Source organism: Ylistrum balloti, unplaced genomic scaffold (assembly GCF_031769215.1).
Source record: "Ylistrum balloti isolate Yb309-2 unplaced genomic scaffold, AGI_CSIRO_Ybal_v1 Utg369840, whole genome shotgun sequence".
Lineage (NCBI taxonomy): Eukaryota > Metazoa > Mollusca > Bivalvia > Pectinida > Pectinidae > Ylistrum > Ylistrum balloti.
Window position 1 is genome coordinate 988,848 of NW_026781998.1, and position 23,409 is coordinate 1,012,256.

The window sequence follows — 23,409 nt, forward strand, 5'->3', positions numbered from 1 at the left end:
TATAAACTATCATAAAACAAAACAACGTATATTATCAATAAGCTAGCTGATGATAAAGGAACAAAATAAACGTAATACGAGTACAGATAAATACATAGATGCTGCTTGGTAACTGTAAAATTAGCAATGAGACAAAAGAAGTAATTTTTCTAACTAAAACCACTATTGACCACTATTCCCCAGAGCTGATCATTAGTGACCACTACCAACTACTGTTGACTAAGAATGACTCTTACACAACTTGATTATTTAAGCATTGAACTGCTTTCAGTATCTGTGCAGTCCATTTTGTCCCTAGATGTCCAGCAGATCAGTGCAGTCCATTTTGTCCCTAGATGTCCAACAGGTCAGTGCAGTCCATTTTGTCCCTAGATGTCCAACAGGTCAGTGCAGTCCATTTTGTCCCTAGATGTCCAGCAGATCAGTGCAGTCCATTTTGTCCCTAGATGTCCAACAGGTCAGTGCAGTCCATTTTGTCCCTAGATGTCCAGCAGATCACTGCAGTCCATTTTGTCCTTAGATGTCCAACAGGTCAGTGCAGTCCATTCTGTCCCTAGATGTCCAACAGGTCAGTGCAGTCCATTTTGTCCTTAGATGTCCAACAGGTCAGTGCAGTCCATTCTGTCCCTAGATGTCCAACAGGTCAGTGCAGTCCATTTTGTCCTTAGATGTCCAACAGGTCAGTGCAGTCCATTCTGTCCCTAGATGTCCAACAGGTCAGTGCAGTCCATTTTGTCCTTAGATGTCCAGCAGATCTGTGCAGTCCATTTTGTCCCTAGATGTCCGAAAGATCTGTGCAATTCCTTTTATCCTCAGATGTCCAGCAGATCTGTGCAGTCCATTTTGCCCCCATGACATCTGATGACAACTACCTGAAGCTGACGAGATAAGCAGGATATGCCTGGCTATCATGGAAAATGATATAGATGGATGGAGCAGACACATTGTTGGTGGCTGAATCATATGTTGTGCCCCGAACTCCATCGGGTAGGTATCTCATCCCACTGTGTCCTGCACACAACTCCCCTGTCAAGACACGTGTGTAAAATATGTGATTTAGTCCATTTCTGTCTGGCTGGCAGAAACCGACAGAGTAAGAAGCATCTACTGCAAAATATACTCCATTACCATAGGCTGTGGCTGTAAGAGAAGAAAACATCTTGTTACAGCCAAATTTTCAATAAAATGTGGCTTATTTTAAATACTCCTTTTTGCTCAATTCTTAAAGTAACAGTAACATACTTCTGAAAGCCATTGGGGTAAAATGTCTCACCCAAGGACACAGCCATGATCTCAAACTGCCCTGAGTAAGGAACACCAGGTCATCATCTGCGGCTGTAAAATCTAATGCTCTACCTAATGAGCAATCTATCATGGCCCCTCTCTGTCTCAACCATTCACGGCTATCATGGCCCCTCTCTGTCTCAACCATTCACGACTATCATGGCCCCTGTCTCAACCATTCACGACTATCATGGCCCCTCTCTGTCTCAACCATTCACGACTATCATGGCCCCTCTCTGTCTCAACCATTCACGACTATCATGGCCCCTCTCTGTCTCAACCATTCACGGCTATCATGGCCCCTGTCTCAACCATTCACGGCTATCATGGCCCCTCTCTGTCTCAACCATTCACGACTATCATGGCCCCTGTTTCAACCATTCACGACTATCATGGCCCCTGTCTCAACCATTCACGACTATCATGGCCCCTCTCTGTCTCAACCATTCACGACTATCATGGCCCCTCTCTGTCTCAACCATTCACGACTATCATGGCCCCTCTCTGTCTCAACCATTCACGGCTATCATGGCCCCTGTCTCAACCATTCACGGCTATCATGGTCTCAACCATTCACGACTCTGGCCCCTGTCTCAACCATTCACGACTATCATGGCCCCTCTCTGTCTCAACCATTCACAACTATCATGGCCCCTGTCTCAACCATTCACGACTATCATGGTCCCTCTCTGTCTCAACCATTCACGGCTATCATGGCCCCTCTCTGTCTCAACCATTCACGGCTATCATGGTCCCTGTCTCAACCATTCACGACTATCATGGCCCCTCTCTGTCTCAACCATTCACGGCTATCATGGCCCCTGTCTCAACCATTCACGACTATCATGGCCCCTCTCTGTCTCAACCATTCACAACTATCATGGCCCCTGTCTCAACCATTCACGACTATCATGGCCCCTCTCTGTCTCAACCATTCACGGCTATCATGGCCCCTCTCTGTCTCAACCATTCACGACTATCATGGCCCCTGTCTCAACCATTCACGACTATCATGGCCCCTCTCTGTCTCAACCATTCACGGCTATCATGGCCCCTCTCTGTCTCAACCATTCACGACTATCATGGCCCCTCTCTGTCTCAACCATTCACGACTATCATGGCCCCTCTCTGTCTCAACCATTCACGACTATCATGGCCCTTCTCTGTCTCAACCATTCACGACTATCATGGCCCCTCTCTGTCTCAACCATTCACGACTATCATGGCCCCTGTCTGTCTCAACCATTCACGACTATCATGGCCCCAGTCTCAACCATTCACAACTATCATGGCCCCTCTCTGTCTCAACCATTCACGACTATCATGGCCCCTCTCTGTCTCAACCATTCACGACTATCATGGCCCCTCTCTGTCTCAACCATTCACGACTATCATGGCCCCTGTCTCAACCATTCACGACTATCATGGCCCCTCTCTGTCTCAACCATTCACGACTATCATGGCCCCTCTCTGTCTCAACCATTCACGGCTATCATGGCCCCTGTCTCAACCATTCACGACTATCATGGCCCCTCTCTGTCTCAACCATTCACGGCTATCATGGCCCCTGTCTCAACCATTCACGGCTATCACTGTCTCAACCATTCACGACTATCATGGCCCCTCTCTGTCTCAACCATTCACGACTATCATGGCCCCTCTCTGTCTCAACCATTCACGACTATCATGGCCCCTCTCTGTCTCAACCATTCACGGCTATCATGGCCCCTCTCTGTCTCAACCATTCACGACTATCATGGTCCCTCTCTGTCTCAACCATTCACGGCTATCATGGCCCCTGTCTCAACCATTCACGGCTATCATGGCCCCTGTCTCAACCATTCACGGCTATCATGGCCCTTCTCTGTCTCAACCATTCATGACTATCATGGCCCCTCTCTGTCTCAACCATTCACGGCTATCATGGCCCCTCTCTGTCTCAACCATTCACGACTATCATGGCCCCTCTCTGTCTCAACCATTCACGACTATCATGGCCCCTCTCTGTCTCAACCATTCACGACTATCATGGCCCCTGTCTCAACCATTTACGACTATCATGGTCCCTCTCTGTCTCAACCATTCACGACTATCATGGCCCCTGTCTCAACCATTCACGACTATCATGGCCCCTCTCTGTCTCAACCATTCACGGCTATCATGGCCCCTCTCTGTCTCAACCATTCACGGCTATCATGGCCCCTGTCTGTCTCAACCATTCACGACTATCATGGTCCCTGTCTCAACCATTCACGGCTATCATGGCCCTTCTCTGTCTCAACCATTCATGACTATCATGGCCCCTCTCTGTCTCAACCATTCACGACTATCATGGCCCCTCTCTGTCTCAACCATTCACGACTATCATGGCCCCTCTCTGTCTCAACCATTCACGACTATCATGGCCCCTCTCTGTCTCAACCATTCACGACTATCATGGCCCCTCTCTGTCTCAACCATTCACGACTATCATGGCCCCTCTCTGTCTCAACCATTCACGACTATCATGGCCCTCAACCATTCACGACTATCATGGCCCCTCTCTGTCTCAACCATTCACGACTATCATGGCCCCTCTCTGTCTCAACCATTCACGGCTATCATGGCCTCTCTGTCTCAACCATCTATCATGGCCCCTCTCTGTCTCAACCATTCACGACTATCATGGCCCCTCTCTGTCTCAACCATTCACGGCTATCATGGCCCCTCTCTGTCTCAACCATTCACGACTATCATGGCCCCTCTCTGTCTCAACCATTCACGACTATCATGGCCCCTCTCTGTCTCAACCATTCACGACTATCATGGCCCCTCTCTGTCTCAACCATTCACGACTATCATGGCCCCTCTCTGTCTCAACAATTCACGACTATCATGGACCCTGTCTCAACCAGGCCCCTGTCTCAACCATTCACGACTATCATGGCCCCTCTCTGTCTCAACCATTCACGACTATCATGGCCCCTCTCTGTCTCAACCATTCACGACTATCATGGCCCCTCTCTGTCTCAACCATTCACGGCTATCATGGCCCCTCTCTGTCTCAACCATTCACGACTATCATGGCCCCTCTCTGTCTCAACCATTCACGACTATCATGGCCCCTCCCTCAACCATTCTCTGTCTCAACCATTCACGACTATCATGGCCCCTCTCTGCCCCTCTCAACCATTCACGACTATCATGGCCCCTCTCTGTCTCAACCATTCACGACTATCATGGCCCCTCTCTGTCTCAACCATTCACGACTATCATGGCCCCTGTCTCAACCATTCACGACTATCATGGCCCCTCTCAACCATTCACGACTATCATGGCCCCTCTCTGTCTCAACCATTCACGACTATCATGGCCCGTCTCTGTCTCAACCATTCACGACTATCATGGCCCCTCTCTGTCTCAACCATTCACGACTATCATGGCCCCTCTCTGTCTCAACCATTCACGACTATCATGGCCCCTCTCTGTCTCAACCATTCACGACTATCATGGCCAACCTCTCTGTCTCAACCATTCACGACTATCATGGCCCCTCTCTGTCTCAACCTCTATCATGGCCCCTCTCTGTCTCAACCATTCACGACTATCATGGCCCCTCTCTGTCTCAACCATTCACGACTATCATGGCCCCTCTCTGTCTCAACCATTCACGACTATCATGGCCCCTCTCTGTCTCAACCATTCACGACTATCATGGCCCCTCTCTGTCTCAACCATTCACGACTATCATGGTCCCTGTCTCAACCATTCACGGCTATCATGGCCCCTGTCTCAACCATTCACGGCTATCATGGCCCTTCTCTGTCTCAACCATTCACAACTATCATGGCCCCTCTCTGTCTCAACCATTCACGACTATCATGGCCCCTCTCTGTCTCAACCATTCACGACTATCATGGCCCCTCTCTGTCTCAACCATTCACGACTATCATGGCCCCTCTCTGTCTCAACCATTCACGACTATCATGGCCCCTCGCTGTCTCAACCATTCACGACTATCATGGTCTCAACCCTATCATGGCCCCTCTCTGTCTCAACCATTCACGACTATCATGGCCCCTCTCTGTCTCAACCATTCACGGCTATCATGGCCCCTCTCTGTCTCAACCATTCACGACTATCATGGCCCCTCTCTGTCTCAACCATTCACGACTATCATGGCCCCTCTCTGTCTCAACCATTCACGACTATCATGGCCCCTCTCTGTCTCAACCATTCACGACTATCATGGCCCCTCTCTGTCTCAACCATTCACGACTATCATGGCCCCTCTCTGTCTCAACCATTCACGACTATCATGGCCCCTCTCTGTCTCAACCATTCACGACTATCATGGCCCCTCCCCTCTCGACTATCATGGTCTCAACCATTCACGACTATCATGGTCCCTCTCTGTCTCAACCATTCACGACTATCATGGCCCCTCTCTGTCTCAACCATTCACGACTATCATGGCCCCTCTCTGTCTCAACCATTCACGACTATCATGGCCCCTCTCTGTCTCAACCATTCACGGCTATCATGGCCCCTCTCTGTCTCAACCATTCACGACTATCATGGCCCCTCTCTGTCTCAACCATTCACAACTATCATGGTCTCTATCTGTCTCAACCATTCACGACTATCATGGCCCCTCTCTGTCTCAACCATTCACGACTATCATGGCCCCTCTCTGTCTCAACCATTCACGACTATCATGGCCCCTCTCTGTCTCAACCATTCACGACTATCATGGCCCCTCTCTGTCTCAACCATTCACGACTATCATGGCCCCTCTCTGTCTCAACCATTCACGACTATCATGGCCCCTCTCTGTCTCAACCATTCACGACTATCATGGCCCCTCTCTGTCTCAACCATTCACGACTATCACTATTCATGGCCCCTCTCTGTCTCAACCATTCACGACTATCATGGCCCCTCTCTGTCTCAACCATTCACGACTATCATGGCCCCTCTCTGTCTCAACCATTCACGACTATCATGGCCCCTCTCTGTCTCAACCATTCACGTCTATCATGGCCCCTCTCTGTCTCAACTCAACCATCAACCACGACTATCATGGCCCCTCTCTGTCTCAACCATTCACGACTATCATGGCCCCTGTCTCAACCATTCACGACTATCATGGCCCCTCTCTGTCTCAACCATTCACGACTATCATGGCCCCTCTCTGTCTCAACCATTCACGACTATCATGGCCCCTCTCTGTCTCAACCACCATTCATGGCCCCTGTCTCAACCATTCACGACTATCATGGCCCCTCTCTGTCTCAACCATTCACGACTATCATGGCCCCTCTCTGTCTCAACCATTCACGACTATCATGGCCCCTCTCTGTCTCAACCATTCACGACTATCATGGCCCCTCTCTGTCTCAACCATTCACGACTATCATGGCCCCTCTCTGTCTCAACCATTCACGACTATCATGGCCCCTCTCTGTCTCAACCATTCACGACTATCATGGCCCCTCTCTGTCTCAACCATTCACGACTATCATGGCCCCTCTCTGTCTCAACCATTCACGACTATCATGGCCCCTCTCTGTCTCAACCATTCACGACTATCATGGCCCCTCTCTGTCTCAACCATTCACGACTATCATGGCCCCTCTCTGTCTCAACCATTCACGACTATCATGGCCCCTCTCTGTCTCAACCATTCACGACTATCATGGCCCCTCTCTGTCTCAACCATTCACGACTATCATGGCCCCTCTCTGTCTCAACCATTCACGACTATCATGGCCCCTCTCTGTCTCAACCATTCACGACTATCATGGCCCCTCTCTGTCTCAACCATTCACTACTTTCTTGGCCCCTCTCTGTCTCAACCATTCACGACTATCATGGCCCCTCTCTGTCTCAACCATTCACGCCTATCATGGCCCCTCTCTGTCTCAACCATTCACGGCTATCATGGCCCCTCTCTGTCTCAACCATTCACGACTATCATGGCCCCTCTCTGTCTCAACCATTTCACGACTATCATGGCCCCTGTCTCAACCATTCACGACTATCATGGCCCCTCTCTGTCTCAACCATTCACAACTCTCATGGCCCCTTCTGTCTCAACCATTCACGACTATCATGGCCCCTCTCTGTCTCAACCATTCACACTATATTCCCTCTCTGTACAAATATTCATACTGTATGCTCTCTGAATCTGACCAATATCACTCCCTCTATCTGTACTGTGACTTGCACTTAATCTGCTACATCCTAAACTGCTACACAACACTGTACTGCTACAATCTATCACTATACTGTACTGCTACACTCTATCACTATACTGTACTGCTACACTCTATCACTATACTGTACTGCTACACTCTATCACACTCTATCACTATACTGTACTGCTACACACTATCACTATACTGTACTGCTAGACAAATACCGTACTGCTACACTCTATCACTATCCTGTACTGTTACACTCTATCAATACTGTACTGCTACATTCTATCACTATACTGTACTGCTACACTCTATCACTATACTGTACTGCTACACTCTATCAATACTGTACTGCTACACTCTATCACTATACTGTACTGCTACACTCTATCACTATACTGTACTGCTATCACTATACTGTACTGCTACACTCTATCATTATACTGTACTGCTACACTCTTATCACTATACTGTACTGCTACACTCTATCACTATACTGTACTGCTACACTCTATCACCATTCTGTACTGCTATCACTATACCGTACTGCTACACTCTATCATCATACTGTACTGCTACACTCTATCACTACACTGTACTGCTATCACTATACCGTACTGCTACACTCTATCACTATACTGTACTGCTACACACTATCGCTACACTGTACTGCTACACTCTATCGCTACACTGTACTGCTACACTCTATCGCTATACTGTACTGCTACACTCTATCGCTATACTGTACTGCTACACTCTATCCCTATACTGTACTGCTACACTCTATCGCTATACTGTACCGCTACACTCTATCACTATACTGTACTGCTACACTCTATCACTATACTGTACTGCTACACTCTATCACTATACTGTACTGCTACACTCTATCACTATACTGTACTGCTATCACTATACCGTACTGCTACACTCTATCACTATACTGTACTGCTACACACTATCACTACACTGTACTGCTATCACTATACCGTACTGCTACACTCTATCACTATACTGTACTGCTACACTCTATCACTATACTGTACTGCTACACTCTATCACTATACTGTACTGCTATCACTATACTGTACTGCTACACTCTATCACTATACTGTACTGCTACACTCTATCACTATACTGTACTATTATCACTATACTGTACTGCTACACTCTATCACTATACTGTACCGCTACACTCTATCACTAGACTGTACTGCTACACACTATCGCTACACTGTACTGCTACACTCTATCACTATACTGTACTGCTACACTCTATCGCTATACTGTACTGCTACACTCTATCACTATACTGTACCACTACACACTATCACTTCACTGTACCGCTACACTCTATCACTATACTGTACCGCTACACTCTATCACTATACTGTACTGCTACACTCTATCACTATACTGTACTGCTACACTCTATCACTATACTGTACTGCTACACTCTATCACTATACTGTACTGCTACACTCTATCACTATACTGATACAATCTCTCACTGTACTGCTACACTCTATCACTTTACTGTACTGCTACAATCTATCACTATACTGTACTGCTACACTCTATCACTATACTGTACTGCTACACTCTATCACTATACTGTACTGCTACACTCTATCACTATACTGTACTGCTACACTCTATCACTATACTGTACTGCTACACTCTATCACTATACTGTACTGCTACACTCTATCACTATACTGTACTTCTACACTCTATCAATACTGTACTGCTACACTCTATCACTATACTGTACTGCTACACTCTATCACTATACTGTACTGCTACACTCTATCACTATACTGTACTGCTACACTCTATCACTATACTGTACTGCTACACGCTATCACTATACTGTACTGCTACACTCTATCACTATACTGTACTGCTACAATCTATCACTATACTGTACTGCTACACTCTATCACTATACTGTACTGCTACACTCTATCACTATACTGTACTGCTACACTCTATCACTACACTGTACTGCTATCACTATACCGTACTGCTACACTCTATCACTATACTGTACTGCTACACTCTATCACTATACTGTACTGCTACACTCTATCACTATACTGTACTGCTACACTCTATCACTATACTGTACTGCTACACTCTATCACTTTACTGTACTGCTACACGCTATCACTATACTGTACTGCTACACGCTATCACTATACTGTACTGCTACACTCTATCACTATACTGTACTGCTACACTCTATCACTATACTGTACTGCTACACTCTATCACTATACTGTACTGCTACACTCTATCACTATACTGTACTGCTACACTCTATCACTATACTGTACTGCTACACTCTATCAATACTGTACTGCTACACTCTATCACTATACTGTACCGCTACACTATCACTATACTGTACTGCTACACTCTATCACTATACTGTACTGCTACACTCTATCACTATACTGTACTGCTACACTCTATCACTATACTGTACTGCTACACTCTATCACTATACTGTACTGCTACACTCTATCACTATACTGTACTGCTACACTCTATCACTATACTGTACTGCTACACTCTATCACTATACTGTACTGCTACACTCTATCACTATACTGTACTGCTACACTCTATCACTATACTGTACTGCTACACTCTATCACTATACTGTACTGCTACACTCTATCAATATACTGTACTGCTACACTCTATCACTATACTGTACTGCTACACTCTATCACTATACTGTACTGCTACACTCTATCACTATACTGTACTGCTACACTCTATCACTATACTGTACTGCTACACTCTATCACTATACTGTACTGCTACAATCTATCACTATACTGTACTGCTACACTCTATCACTATACTGTACTGCTACACTCTATCACTATACTGTACTGCTACACTCTATCACTATACTGTACTGCTACACTCTATCACTATACTGTACTGCTACACTCTATCACTATACTGTACTGCTACACTCTATCACTATACTGTACTACTACACTCTATCACTATACTGTACTGCTACACTCTATCACTATACTGTACTGCTACACTCTATCACTATACTGTACTGCTACACTCTATCACTATACTGTACTGCTACAATCTATCACTATACTGTACTGCTACACTCTATCACTATACTGTACTGCTACACTCTATCACTATACTGTACTGCTACACTCTATCACTATACTGTACTGCTACACTCTATCACTATACTGTACTGCTACACTCTATCACTATACTGTACCGCTACACTCTATCACTATACTGTACTGCTACACTCTATCACTATACTATACTGCTACACTCTATCACTATACTGTACTGCTACACTCTATCACTATACTATACTGTACTGCTATCACTATACTATCACTATATACTGTACTGCTACACTCTATCACTATACTGTACTGCTACACTCTATCACTATACTGTACTGCTACACTCTATCACTATACTGTACTGCTACACTCTATCACTATACTGTACCGCTACACTCTATCACTATACTGTACTACTACACTCTATCAATATGTACCGCTACACTCTATCACTATACTGTACTGCTACACTCTATCACTATACTGTACTGCTACACTCTATCACTATACTGTACTGCTACACTCTATCAATACTGTACTGCTATCACTGCTACACTCTATCACTTTACTGTACTGCTACACTCTATCATTATACTGTACTGCTACACTCTATCACTATACTGTACTGCTACACTCTATCACTATACTGTACTGCTACACTCTATCACTATACTGTACTGCTACACTCTATCACTATACTGTACTGCTACATTCTATCACTATACTGTACTGCTACACTCTATCACTATACTGTACTGCTACACTCTATCACTATACTGTACTGCTACACTCTATCACTATACTGTACTGCTACACTCTATCACTATACTGTACTGCTACACTCTATCACTATACTGTACTGCTACACTCTATCATTATACTGTACTGCTTCACTCTATCACTATACTGTACTGCTACACTCTATCACTATACTGTACTGCTACACTCTATCACTATACTGTACTGCTACACTCTATCACTATACTGTACTGCTACACTCTATCACTATACTGTACTGCTACAATCTATCACTATACTGTACTGCTACACTCTATCACTATACTGTACTGCTACACTCTATCACTATACTGTACTGCTACACTCTATCACTATACTGTACCGCTACACTCTATCACTATACTGTACTGCTACACTCTATCACTATACTGTACTGCTACACTCTATCACTATACTGTACTGCTACACTCTATCACTATACTGTACTGCTACACTCTATCACTATACTGTACTGCTACACTCTATCACTTTACTGTACTGCTACACGCTATCACTATACTGTACTCTATCACTATACTGTACTGCTACACTCTATCACCATTCTGTACTGCTATCACTATACCGTACTGCTACACTCTATCATCATACTGTACTGCTACACTCTATCACTACACTGTACTGCTACACTCTATCACTATACTGTACTGCTATCACTATACCGTACTGCTACACTCTATCACTATACTGTACTGCTACACTCTTTGATTAATGCTGTCATACCTTGACAATTTGGCGCCTGCCATACTGGGGAGCCATGAAGCCTTGCATGAGGAACTGGTGAAACCCACCCTAGATCACAAAGATACAAGACACAAGTGTAAGAACAAGGAAAATAATAGTCTGTTTTTATCAACACACAAAAAAAGACAATAGAAGTGTACATGCATTTTTGTTTTAATACCTTTTAGAACTCAAACAATTCTAACATCCTGGCAAGATACTCATCATCATAATTATAATGTTAGATAGATTTACATACGTATGATATGTACAGTTTTTCCGGGTTTTAATGGAGTGAAAGTCATGTTAACAATTGATGCCTGATACCAGTATGTTGACTCTTCATCAAAACTCTCAGTGTTTTGATAGCTTTTCAAGTTGATGCATTCATCATTTCAGCAATCAAAGCAGTTATTTGTAACACAAATATTGGACATTTTACCTCCAATGAAACAAAGCCTAGTACAATCACCACCTATAGTTATAGTAGTCGTATTATAGTAAGAGTTAATTCCCTTTGTTAGGTTGTAAAGCACATGTGTTATGGAACTAAAGTTATGATAACATCCTGTTTACATGGTATCACACTCCACTACAAAGTAAAACATCCTGTTTATTGGTATTACACTCCACTACAACAGTAAAACATCCTGTTTATTGGTATTACACTCCACTACAACAGTAAAACATCCTGTTTATTGGTATTACACTCCACTACAATAGTAAAACATCCTGTTTATTGGTATTACACTCCACTACAACAGTAAAACATCCTGTTTATTGGTATCACACTCCACTACAACAGTAAAACACTCCACTACAACAGTAAAACATCCTGTTTATTGGTATCACACTCCACTCCAATAGTAAAACATCCTGTTTATTGGTATCACACTCCACTACAACAGTAAAACATCCTGTTTATCGGTATCACACTCCACTACAACAGTAAAACATCCTGTTTATTGGTATTACACTCCACTACAACAGTAAAACATCCTGTTTATTGGTATCACACTCCACTACAACAGTAAAACATCCTGTTTATTGGTATTACACTCCACTACAACAGTAAAACATCCTGTTTATTGGTATTACACTCCACTACAACAGTAAAACATCCTGTTTATTGGTATCACACTCCACTACAACAGTAAAACATCCTGTTTATTGGTATTACACTCCACTACAACAGTAAAACATCCTGTTTATTGGTATTACACTCCACTACAACAGTAAAACATCCTGTTTATTGGTATCACACTCCACTACAACAGTAAAACATCCTGTTTATTGGTATCACACTCCACTACAACAGTAAAACATCCTGTTTATTGGTATCACACTCCACTACAACAGTAAAACATCCTGTTTATTGGTATTACACTCCACTACAACAGTAAAACATCCTGTTTATTGGTATCACACTCCACTACAACAGTAAAACATCCTGTTTATTGGTATTACACTCCACTACAACAGTAAAACATCCTGTTTATTGGTATCACACTCCACTACAACAGTAAAACATCCTGTTTATCGGTATCACACTCCACTACAACAGTAAAACATCCTGTTTATTGGTATTACACTCCACTACAACAGTAAAACATCCTGTTTATTGGTATCACACTCCACTACAACAGTAAAACATCCTGTTTATTGGTATCACACTCCACTACAACAGTAAAACATCCTGTTTATCGGTATCACACTCCACTACAACAGTAAAACATCCTGTTTATTGGTATTAAACTCCACTACAACAGTAAAACATCCTGTCTATTGGTATCACACTCCACTACAACAGTAAAACATCCTGTTTATTGGTATCACACTCCACTACAACAGTAAAACATCCTGTTTATTGGTATCACACTCCACTACAACAGTAAAACATCACACTCCACTACAACAGTAAAACATCCTGTTTATTGGTATCACACTCCACTACAACAGTAAAACATCCTGTTTATTGGTATCACACTCCACTACAACAGTAAAACATCCTGTTTATTGGTATTACACTCCACTACAACAGTAAAACATCCTGTTTATTGGTATTACACTCCACTACAACAGTAAAACATCCTGTTTATTGGTATCACACTCCACTACAACAGTAAAACATCCTGTTTATTGGTATTACACTCCACTACAACAGTAAAACATCCTGTTTATTGGTATTACACTCCACACACTCCACTACAACAGTAAAACATCCTGTTTATTGGTATCACACTCCACTACAACAGTAAAACATCCTGTTTAATGGTATCATACTCCACTACACAGTATTACACTCCACTACAATAGTAAAACATCCTGTTTATTGGTATCACACTCCACTACAACAGTAAAACATCCTGTTTATTGGTATCACACTCCACTACAACAGTAAAACATCCTGTTTATTGGTATTACACTCCACTACAACAGTAAAACATCCTGTTTATTGGTATCACACTCCACTACACAGTATTACACTCCACTACAACAGTAAAACATCCTGTTTATTGGTATCACACTCCACTACAACAGTAAAACATCCTGTTTATTGGTATCACACTCCACTACAACAGTAAAACATCCTGTTTATTGGTATCACACTCCACTACAACAGTAAAACATCCTGTTTATCGGTATCACACTCCACTACAATAGTAAAACATCCTGTTTATTGGTATTACACTCCACTACAACAGTAAAACATCCTGTTTATTGGTATTAAACTCCACTACAACAGTAAAACATCCTGTTTGATGTATCACACTCCACTACAACAGTATTACACTCCACTACAACAGTAAAACATCCTGTTTATTGGTATTACACTCCACTACAACAGTAAAACATCCTGTTTATTGGTATCACACTCCACTACAACAGTAAAACATCCTGTTTATTGGTATTACACTCCACTACAACAGTAAAACATCCTGTTTATTGGTATTACACTCCACTACAACAGTAAAACATCCTGTTTATTGGTATCACACTCCACTACAACAGTAAAACATCCTGTTTATTGGTATTACACTCCACTACAACAGTAAAACATCCTGTTTATTGGTATTACACTCCACTACAACAGTAAAACATCCTGTTTATTGGTATCACACTCCACTACAACAGTAAAACATCCTGTCTACAACATAAAACATCCTGTCTATTGGTATTACACTCCACTACAACAGTAAAACATCCTGTTTATTGGTATCACACTCCACTACAACAGTAAAACATCCTGTTTATTGGTATTACACTCCACTACAACAGTAAAACATCCTGTCTATTGGTATTACACTCCACTCCAATAGTAAAACATCCTGTTTATTGGTATCACACTCCACTACAACAGTAAAACATCCTGTTTATTGGTATTACACTCCACTACAACAGTAAAACATCCTGTTTATTGGTATCACACTCCACTACAACAGTAAAACATCCTGTTTATTGGTATTACACTCCACTACAATAGTAAAACATCCTGTTTATTGGTATCACACTCCACTACAACATTAAAACATCCTGTTTATCGGTATCACACTCCACTACATCCTGTTTATTGGTATTACACTCCACTACAACAGTAAAACATCCTGTTTGATGTATCACACTCCACTACAACAGTAAAACATCCTGTTTATTGGTATCACACTCCACTACAACAGTAAAACATCCTGTTTATTGGTATTACACTCCACTACAACAGTAAAACATCCTGTTTATTGGTATTACACTCCACTACAACAGTAAAACATCCTGTTTATTGGTATCATACTCCACTACACAGTATTACACTCCACTACAACAGTAAAACATCCTGTTTATTGGTATCACACTCCACTACAACAGTAAAACATCCTGTTTATTGGTATCATACTCCACTACAACAGTAAAACATCCTGTTTATTGGTATCACACTCCACTACCACAGTAAAACATCCTGTTTATTGGTATTACACTCCACTACAACAGTATTACACTCCACTACAACAGTAAAACATCCTGTTTATTGGTATCACACTCCACTACAACAGTAAAACATCCTGTTTATTGGTATCACACTCCACTACAACAGTAAAACATCCTGTTTATCGGTATCACACTCCACTACAACAGTAAAACATCCTGTTTATTGGTATCACACTCCACTACAACATTAAAACATCCTGTTTATCGGTATCACACTCCACTACATCCTGTTTATTGGTATTACACTCCACTACAACAGTAAAACATCCGGTTTAATGGTATCACACTCCACTACACAGTATTACACTCCACTACAACAGTAAAACATCCGGTTTAATGGTATCATACTCCACTAACACAGTTCTTACCTGTTGAATAGGTGCCTGCTGTTGAGCACTGAGGAACGCCTTCTCTGTGGTTTTGTAATCACTATCGTTGGTTGAGAGAGTAACCATTTTGTAACTGTCTTTACCCATCGGTGACCAGGAGGTTGGCAGTCTAATCCCAGCTAGAAAAAAAAAGGTGGGGTGATATAGGGAATACTACAACTAGGTAACAAAGAGGTTGGGTGATATTGGGAATACTACAACTAGGTAACAAAGAGGTTGGGTTATATATAGGGAATACTACAACTAGGTAACAAAGAGGTTGGGTTATATATAGGGAATACTACAACTAGTTAACAAAGAGATGGGGTGATATAGGGAATACTACAACTAGGTAACAAAGAGGTGGGGTGATATAGGGAATACTACAACTAGGAAACAAAGAGGTGGGGTGATATATAGGGAATACTACAACTAGTTAACAAAGAGATGGGGTGATATAGGGAATACTACAACTAGGTAACAAAGAGGTGGGGTGATATAGGGAATACTACAACTAGGAAACAAAGAGGCGGGGTGATATAGGGAATACTACAACTAGGTAACAAAGAGGTTGGGTGATATAGGTGGGGTGAATAGGAACTACTACAACTAGTTAACAAAGAGGTGGGGTGATATAGGGAATACTACAACTAGGTAACAAAGAGGTTGGGTGATATAGGGAATACTACAACTAGTTAACAAAGAGGTTGGATGATATAGGGAATACTACAACTAGGTAACAATGAGGTTGGGTGATATAGGGAATACTACAACTAGGTAACAAAGAGGTGGGGTGATATAGGGAATACTACAACTAGGTAACAAAGAGGTGGGGTGATATAGGGAATACTACAACTAGGTAACAAAGAAGTGGGGTGATATAGGGAATACTACAACTAGTTAACAAAGAGGTGGGGTGATATAGGGAATACTACAACTAGGTAACAAAGAGGTGGGGTGATATAGGGAATACTACAACTAGGTAACAAAGAGGTGGGGTGATATAGGGAATACTACAACTAGGTAACAAAGAGGTGGGGTGATATAGGGAATACTACAACTAGGTAACAAAGAGGTGGGGTGATATATAGGGAATACTACAACTAGGTAACAAAGAGGTGGGGTGATATAGGGAATACTACAACTAGGTAACAAAGAGGTGGGGTGATATAGGGAATACTACAACTAGGTAACAAAGAGGTGGGGTGATATATAGGGAATACTACAACTAGGTAACAAAGAGGTGGGGTGATATATAGGGAATACTATAGCAATTCATTGTTTGAGGGACTGATTTTCATATTAATTTAGTATACATGAATTAAAATTTTTTCTTATTACATAACATTATAAAGGATTGATATCAACATCAAAAAAGAAATATTTTCATCATAAATCTAAGTATGTTTAATTATAACATGAAATATTGATTTTAACTTTCATCCTTTTTTGTAGTCGATAGAGCATTGAAAATTAATACAACAGATTTGGTATAAATACTTCTTTTTTTTTTTTTTTTCTTTTTTTTTTTTTTCCCACTCAGAAAATAGCAAATCAGCAGGTCTCACATAGTTACATAGCAACTCAGTTTATGCTTTTTCATGTTTTGTTAATATCGCTGTACATATTTTCTAAAAAATTGTTTCTTCCTTCTCCTTGCTTCCCCCATCTCTCTCTCACCTCTCTCTCTCCCTCTCCCCTCTCTCTCCTTCTCTCTCTCTCTCTCCCTCCCTCTCTCTGTCACTCTTAGTTCTGTCTTTCCCTCTCTCCCCCTCCTTCTTTCTCACTCCCTCTTAATCTTTCCTTTCCTGTCTCGCGTCTTTTCTCCTTTCTCTTTCCTCTATCCCTTTTCTCTCATCCCCCTCTCTCTTGTTCACTCTCCCTCTCTCACTCTCACTTCTCTCTATCTCCCCCCCTTCTCTATCTCTCCCTCCCTCTCTCTCCACTTCTCTCTCCTCTCTCTCTCCCCTCCCTGTCTTTCCTTTTCCCTATCTCTCTATCTCTCAATCACCCTCTCTGTGTTTCTTTCTCTTAACTACACAAATCGAAGATCAAAGATAACACATTTGTTAACATAGTATGGATGTTATAAAAAAGAAATATATAAAAAAAGAAATGAATTATTTTGGTTCACTTTTAGATATATTTTAAATCACCAATTTATTGTTTTTGTGTAGAGAACGATGTCGCTGTCACCATGCTTGCTGAAATTCTTTTGGCTTCATTTTCATCACAGTGTGTTCCTTTTTTTCTTTTTTTTTAAATAGCATTGTAACTACGTAAACGATTATTCAAAGTGATTCGTCACGTTTGCTGTAATCATTTTTACAAACATAATTTCAAGTAAGTCATCTTTTGGTAATACTTTAAACATAATTTTCTGTTCAATTCATACTCAAATAGTTTTACTATGTCCACGTACTTTGTCCTTGAATCACTTTGGTGATACCATTTGTATATAACAAACCCAACCAGTGATAACAAACTATTAATCCAGTCATACGCAGAATAGGTTATTTTATATCCAATAACTATATATTTCAAACATTTTATATTTATGGTGTAGCCTATTCTACGAAGAGATATTTTTACGTGATCCCAGAGTGGAGTTATACAAATACACTCAATAAAATAGTGAATATAGTCTTCTTTAACTTTACATACTTCGCAATTCTCGTGTGACTTAATATTCCATCTTTTTAATAAAACGCCATTGGGGATAATATTACTGAATAATTTCCAACGAAAAACTTTTTCGTCGTTCTCCCTTACAACCTTAAATACAAATTCAAAAAAGTTGGTAAACACGCCTCTACTATTTTCCTTGATATTAAGTTTTTCTTTCCAAACTTGGAAGTTATGTGTAGTATGGGATTTTTTACCCCTTAGAATATCATACATTTCCTTGTTACACATATTTTGCAATGACTTTGTTTTGCATGTTGTTGTATTAAACACACAAACATCCTTCCATAATATCTGAACGACCGATTTAGATTTTTCACTACGTAATTCTTCTATCCAACATCGTGGTATTGCTTGTTTTACAGATAAAATTTCAACTAACCAGTTACTTTTACAATGCAGTTTATCAGATATAAGATTATCATCTATTTTTCCATAAATTCCCACAATATCGTTTATGTAAATCAAACCAGAATCTATCCATGTTTTAAACCATAGAGCCTTTCCACCCAATGTTATATGTTTGTTGCCCCATATCACCTGTTGTTTTATTTCCCTGTAACTTTTTATATTACGATTTTCCTCCTGCAGTGTAAACCACGAACTAAGTAAATCAAAATAAAATTTCGGTAATTCCTGATATTTTGGCAGGAGTATAGTTGAACATGTATTCATTTCAAAAATTAAATTATTTGTACCAAATTTATCATAATAATAGTGTGGCAAAATTTTCCAATTGGCTTCAGTGTGGTTAAGTAATCGCTTAATCCAAGAAATACGTAAGACATTAATGTGACATTGGATGTCTCTTATTTTTAGCCCACCATTATCAAAATCACAGATCATAGTATTTCGTTTTACTCTATCAGGCTTCCCATCCCAAATAAAAGTGTAAATCATCTTTTCTAAAACCTTAATCGTGTCATTATCGATTCCAATTGCACTAACGAGAAAAGTAATCATTGGAATAACTAGACTTTGTATTATAATCGATTTTCCAAGCAAGGTTAACTTCCTTTTTTTCCAATTTTTCATTAATTGGTCTATAGATACAATTTTGTCTTCCAACAAAGATTGGAGCATACTTTACTGTTCATACCAAAGTGAACACCCAGTGATTTTTTGCCGTTTTCACCCATTTGATACCTGCATGACAATTGTTTTTATTTTTATTTGATCCAACAAAAATACCCTCTGTCTTATCCTTATTCAATTTTAATCCTGACATTTTTCCGAATTCAACTAATTTCAATGCCCTTTCAACCTCACTATACCTCATGAACAATGTAGTATCATCTGCTAACTGGGATATCTTTACATATTTATTATTTAACTTTACACCTTTAATATTTGTATCAGAACGTAGTTTGCATGCCAAAATTTCTGCCGCTATGACAAATAGTAAACAAGAAAGAGGACAACCTTGCCTTATTCCACGTGATATTTTGTAGCTTCCGGTTAACCAGTTATTGTTCTTTACACAGCCTTTGATATCCGTACACAAAGTCTTAACCCACTTAATAAATGAGTTCCCTAAACCGAATTTTTCTAAACAAGTAAACATAAAATCCCACTCAATTGTATCGAAAGACTTTGAAAAATCTAGAAAAATTATACATGAATCAATGTTGAACTTTTCTGAATAATCAATAATATCTTGAATAAGCCTGATGTTATACCCAATAAATCTATTGCGTATATACCCGTTCTGATCAGTATTTATGATTTTTGACATACTATAAATACTTCAAATTTTAAACTGTACATTACAAAACTTTTTGACAACTTTATAGGTTTAGGTTTGACAACATTTTATTCAATAACTCCACACAAACTTGCATCAGGGATGGAAAATCAAGCTTTATATATTAATTCTTTTCAGAGCTTTAATGTAACAAAGGAAGAAACCTACCAGTGTTTTATATTATACAGCACTCAGAATCAACTAAAGATTAAGTTTATATAGATTGAAATGAATGCATTCAACAGTCACATTCTAACACACAAACCTGATGACTTTGCTCCAAGGTCTCGTCTTTCTATTTTGTATTTCTTATGTGGTAAATCTTTCTCATATTCTTCCATTTTCTGAAAGTCTATTATATATGTGACCCCTTTGTTGTCCTTGACTTTGGTTTGAACTTCTTTGTCCTTGAAAGCCTTTTCAATAACCAAGTTGATCTCTGCATTGAATCGTCGCCATTTCCCATTTTCATCATACAACCACTGCACATAATCAGCGACTGTCTTTGCTTTTTCAACATCATCTTTATGTTTCTCAAATTTGTGGAGTAGATTTTGTATTTCTGGGAGCAGGGCCGAGGTCAGTGAATGTCTGCCTTCTAGAGTTATCTCCCCTCTACTCTGGTTTATTCTTAAGTGGACATTTCCTTGGGATCCAAGCTGATGTAACTTTTCAATCTACAACAGATTAAGTAAAATTATAAAATCTATGTAGAAAATGTTGCTACAAAAATCAGTAAAAAACAGGACAAGAGAAATCCAGTTAACAGGAAAATCATTGATGTGTACATCGGTACCAATCTAATTCAGCCGATGTGTATCTATGTGACAAAGAAAGACAAATAAATACATCCTTTACATCAGTTTTAGTACTTCAGGAAGACAGACAAATACATCCTTTACATCAGTTTTAGTACTTCAGGGAGACAGACAAATACATCCTTTTCATCAGTTTTAGTACTTCAGGGAGACAGACAAATACATCCTTTACATCAGTTTTAGTACTTCAGAGAGACAGACAAATACATCCTTTACATCAGTTTTAGTACTTCAGGGAGACAGACAAATACATCCTTTACATCAGTTTTAGTACTTCAGGGAGACAGACAAATACATCCTTTACATCAGTTTTAGTACTTCAGGGAGACAGACAAATACATCCTTTACATCAGTTTTAGTACTTCAGGGAGACAGACAAATACATCCTTTACATCAGTTTTAGTACTTCAGGGAGACAGACAAATACATCCTTTACATCAGTTTTAGTACTTCAGGGAGACAGACAAATACATCCTTTACATCAGTTTTAGTACTTCAGGGAGGCAGACAAATACATCCTTTTCATCAGTTTTAGTACTTCAGGGAGACAGACAAATACATCCTTTACATCAGTTTTAGTACTTCAGGGACAAAGTTGAGAGCAAAGAAAGGTGAATATCTTCCTTTAATGGACCTTATTAGCTCCAATGAGGATCACAATGACCTTTGGAGTCATAAAACTTTACATAACTTGAATTTGCTCACTTATTAAGTTAACTGATCTCCAGGAGTTGATATTCATGGAAAACAAATGCATAAATGCAAAAGAAGACACTACCTCTCCTTGTCCTTCTGATTTCAAAGTCATTTTTATGAGGATGTCAAAAGTTGACTATGGAAAACTCAATAGTCATGTTTTTTTTTATATGAAATGTCAAAACCTGGAATTTATTCCCTAACACTGGTTTCTGTTGTCAGCCTTTTTGTAACCTGACATATATTCACACTAACCTTGGTTTCTGCTCTTAACCTTTTTGTAACCTGACATATATTCACACTAACCTTGGTTTCTGCTCTTAACCTTTTTGTAACCTGACATATATTCACACTAACCTTGGTTTCTGTTCTTAACCTTTTTGTAACCTGACATATATTTACACTAACCTTGGTTTCTGTTGTTAACCTTTTTGTAACCTGACATATATTCACACTAACCTTGGTTTCTGTTGTTAACCTTTTTGTAACCTGACATATATTCACACTAACCTTGGTTTCTGTAGTTAACCTTTTTGTAACCTGACATATGTTCACACTAACCTTGGTTTCTATTGTTAACCTTTTTGTAACCTGACATATGTTCACACTAACCTTGGTTTCTGTTGTTAACCTTTTTGTAACCTGACATATATTTACATTAACCTTGGTTTCTGTTGTTAACCTTTTTGTAACCTGACATATATTTACACTAACCTTGGTTTCTGTTGTTAACCTTTTTGTAACCTGACATATATTCACACTAACCTTGGTTTCTGTTGTTAACCTTTTTGTAACCTGACATATATTTACATTAACCTTGGTTTCTGTTGTTAACCTTTTTGTAACCTGACATATATTTTTATTAACCTTGGTTTCTGTTGTTAATCTTTTTGTAACCTGACATATATTTACACTAACCTTGGTTTCTGTTGTCAACCTTTTTGCAACCTGACATATATTCACACTAACCTTGGTTTCTGTTGTCAAACTTTTTGTAACCTGACA

At 40.3% G+C, this 23,409-nt stretch overlaps 1 protein-coding gene across 1 annotated transcript in view; it reads right to left on the reverse strand.

Moving 5' to 3' along the window:
• Nucleotides 1-17: 17 nt before the first annotated feature.
• The window catches only part of LOC132545324 (protein mono-ADP-ribosyltransferase PARP14-like), a 66,498-nt gene continuing 43,106 nt past the window's right edge, over nt 18-23,409 (reverse strand). Inside the window, 4 exon segments of the mRNA XM_060209002.1 lie at nt 18-1,140; nt 12,073-12,181; nt 16,462-16,601; nt 21,156-21,567. Of these exon segments, the coding sequence (XP_060064985.1) occupies nt 869-1,140; nt 12,073-12,181; nt 16,462-16,601; nt 21,156-21,567 (933 nt within the window). The 3' untranslated portion in view covers nt 18-868.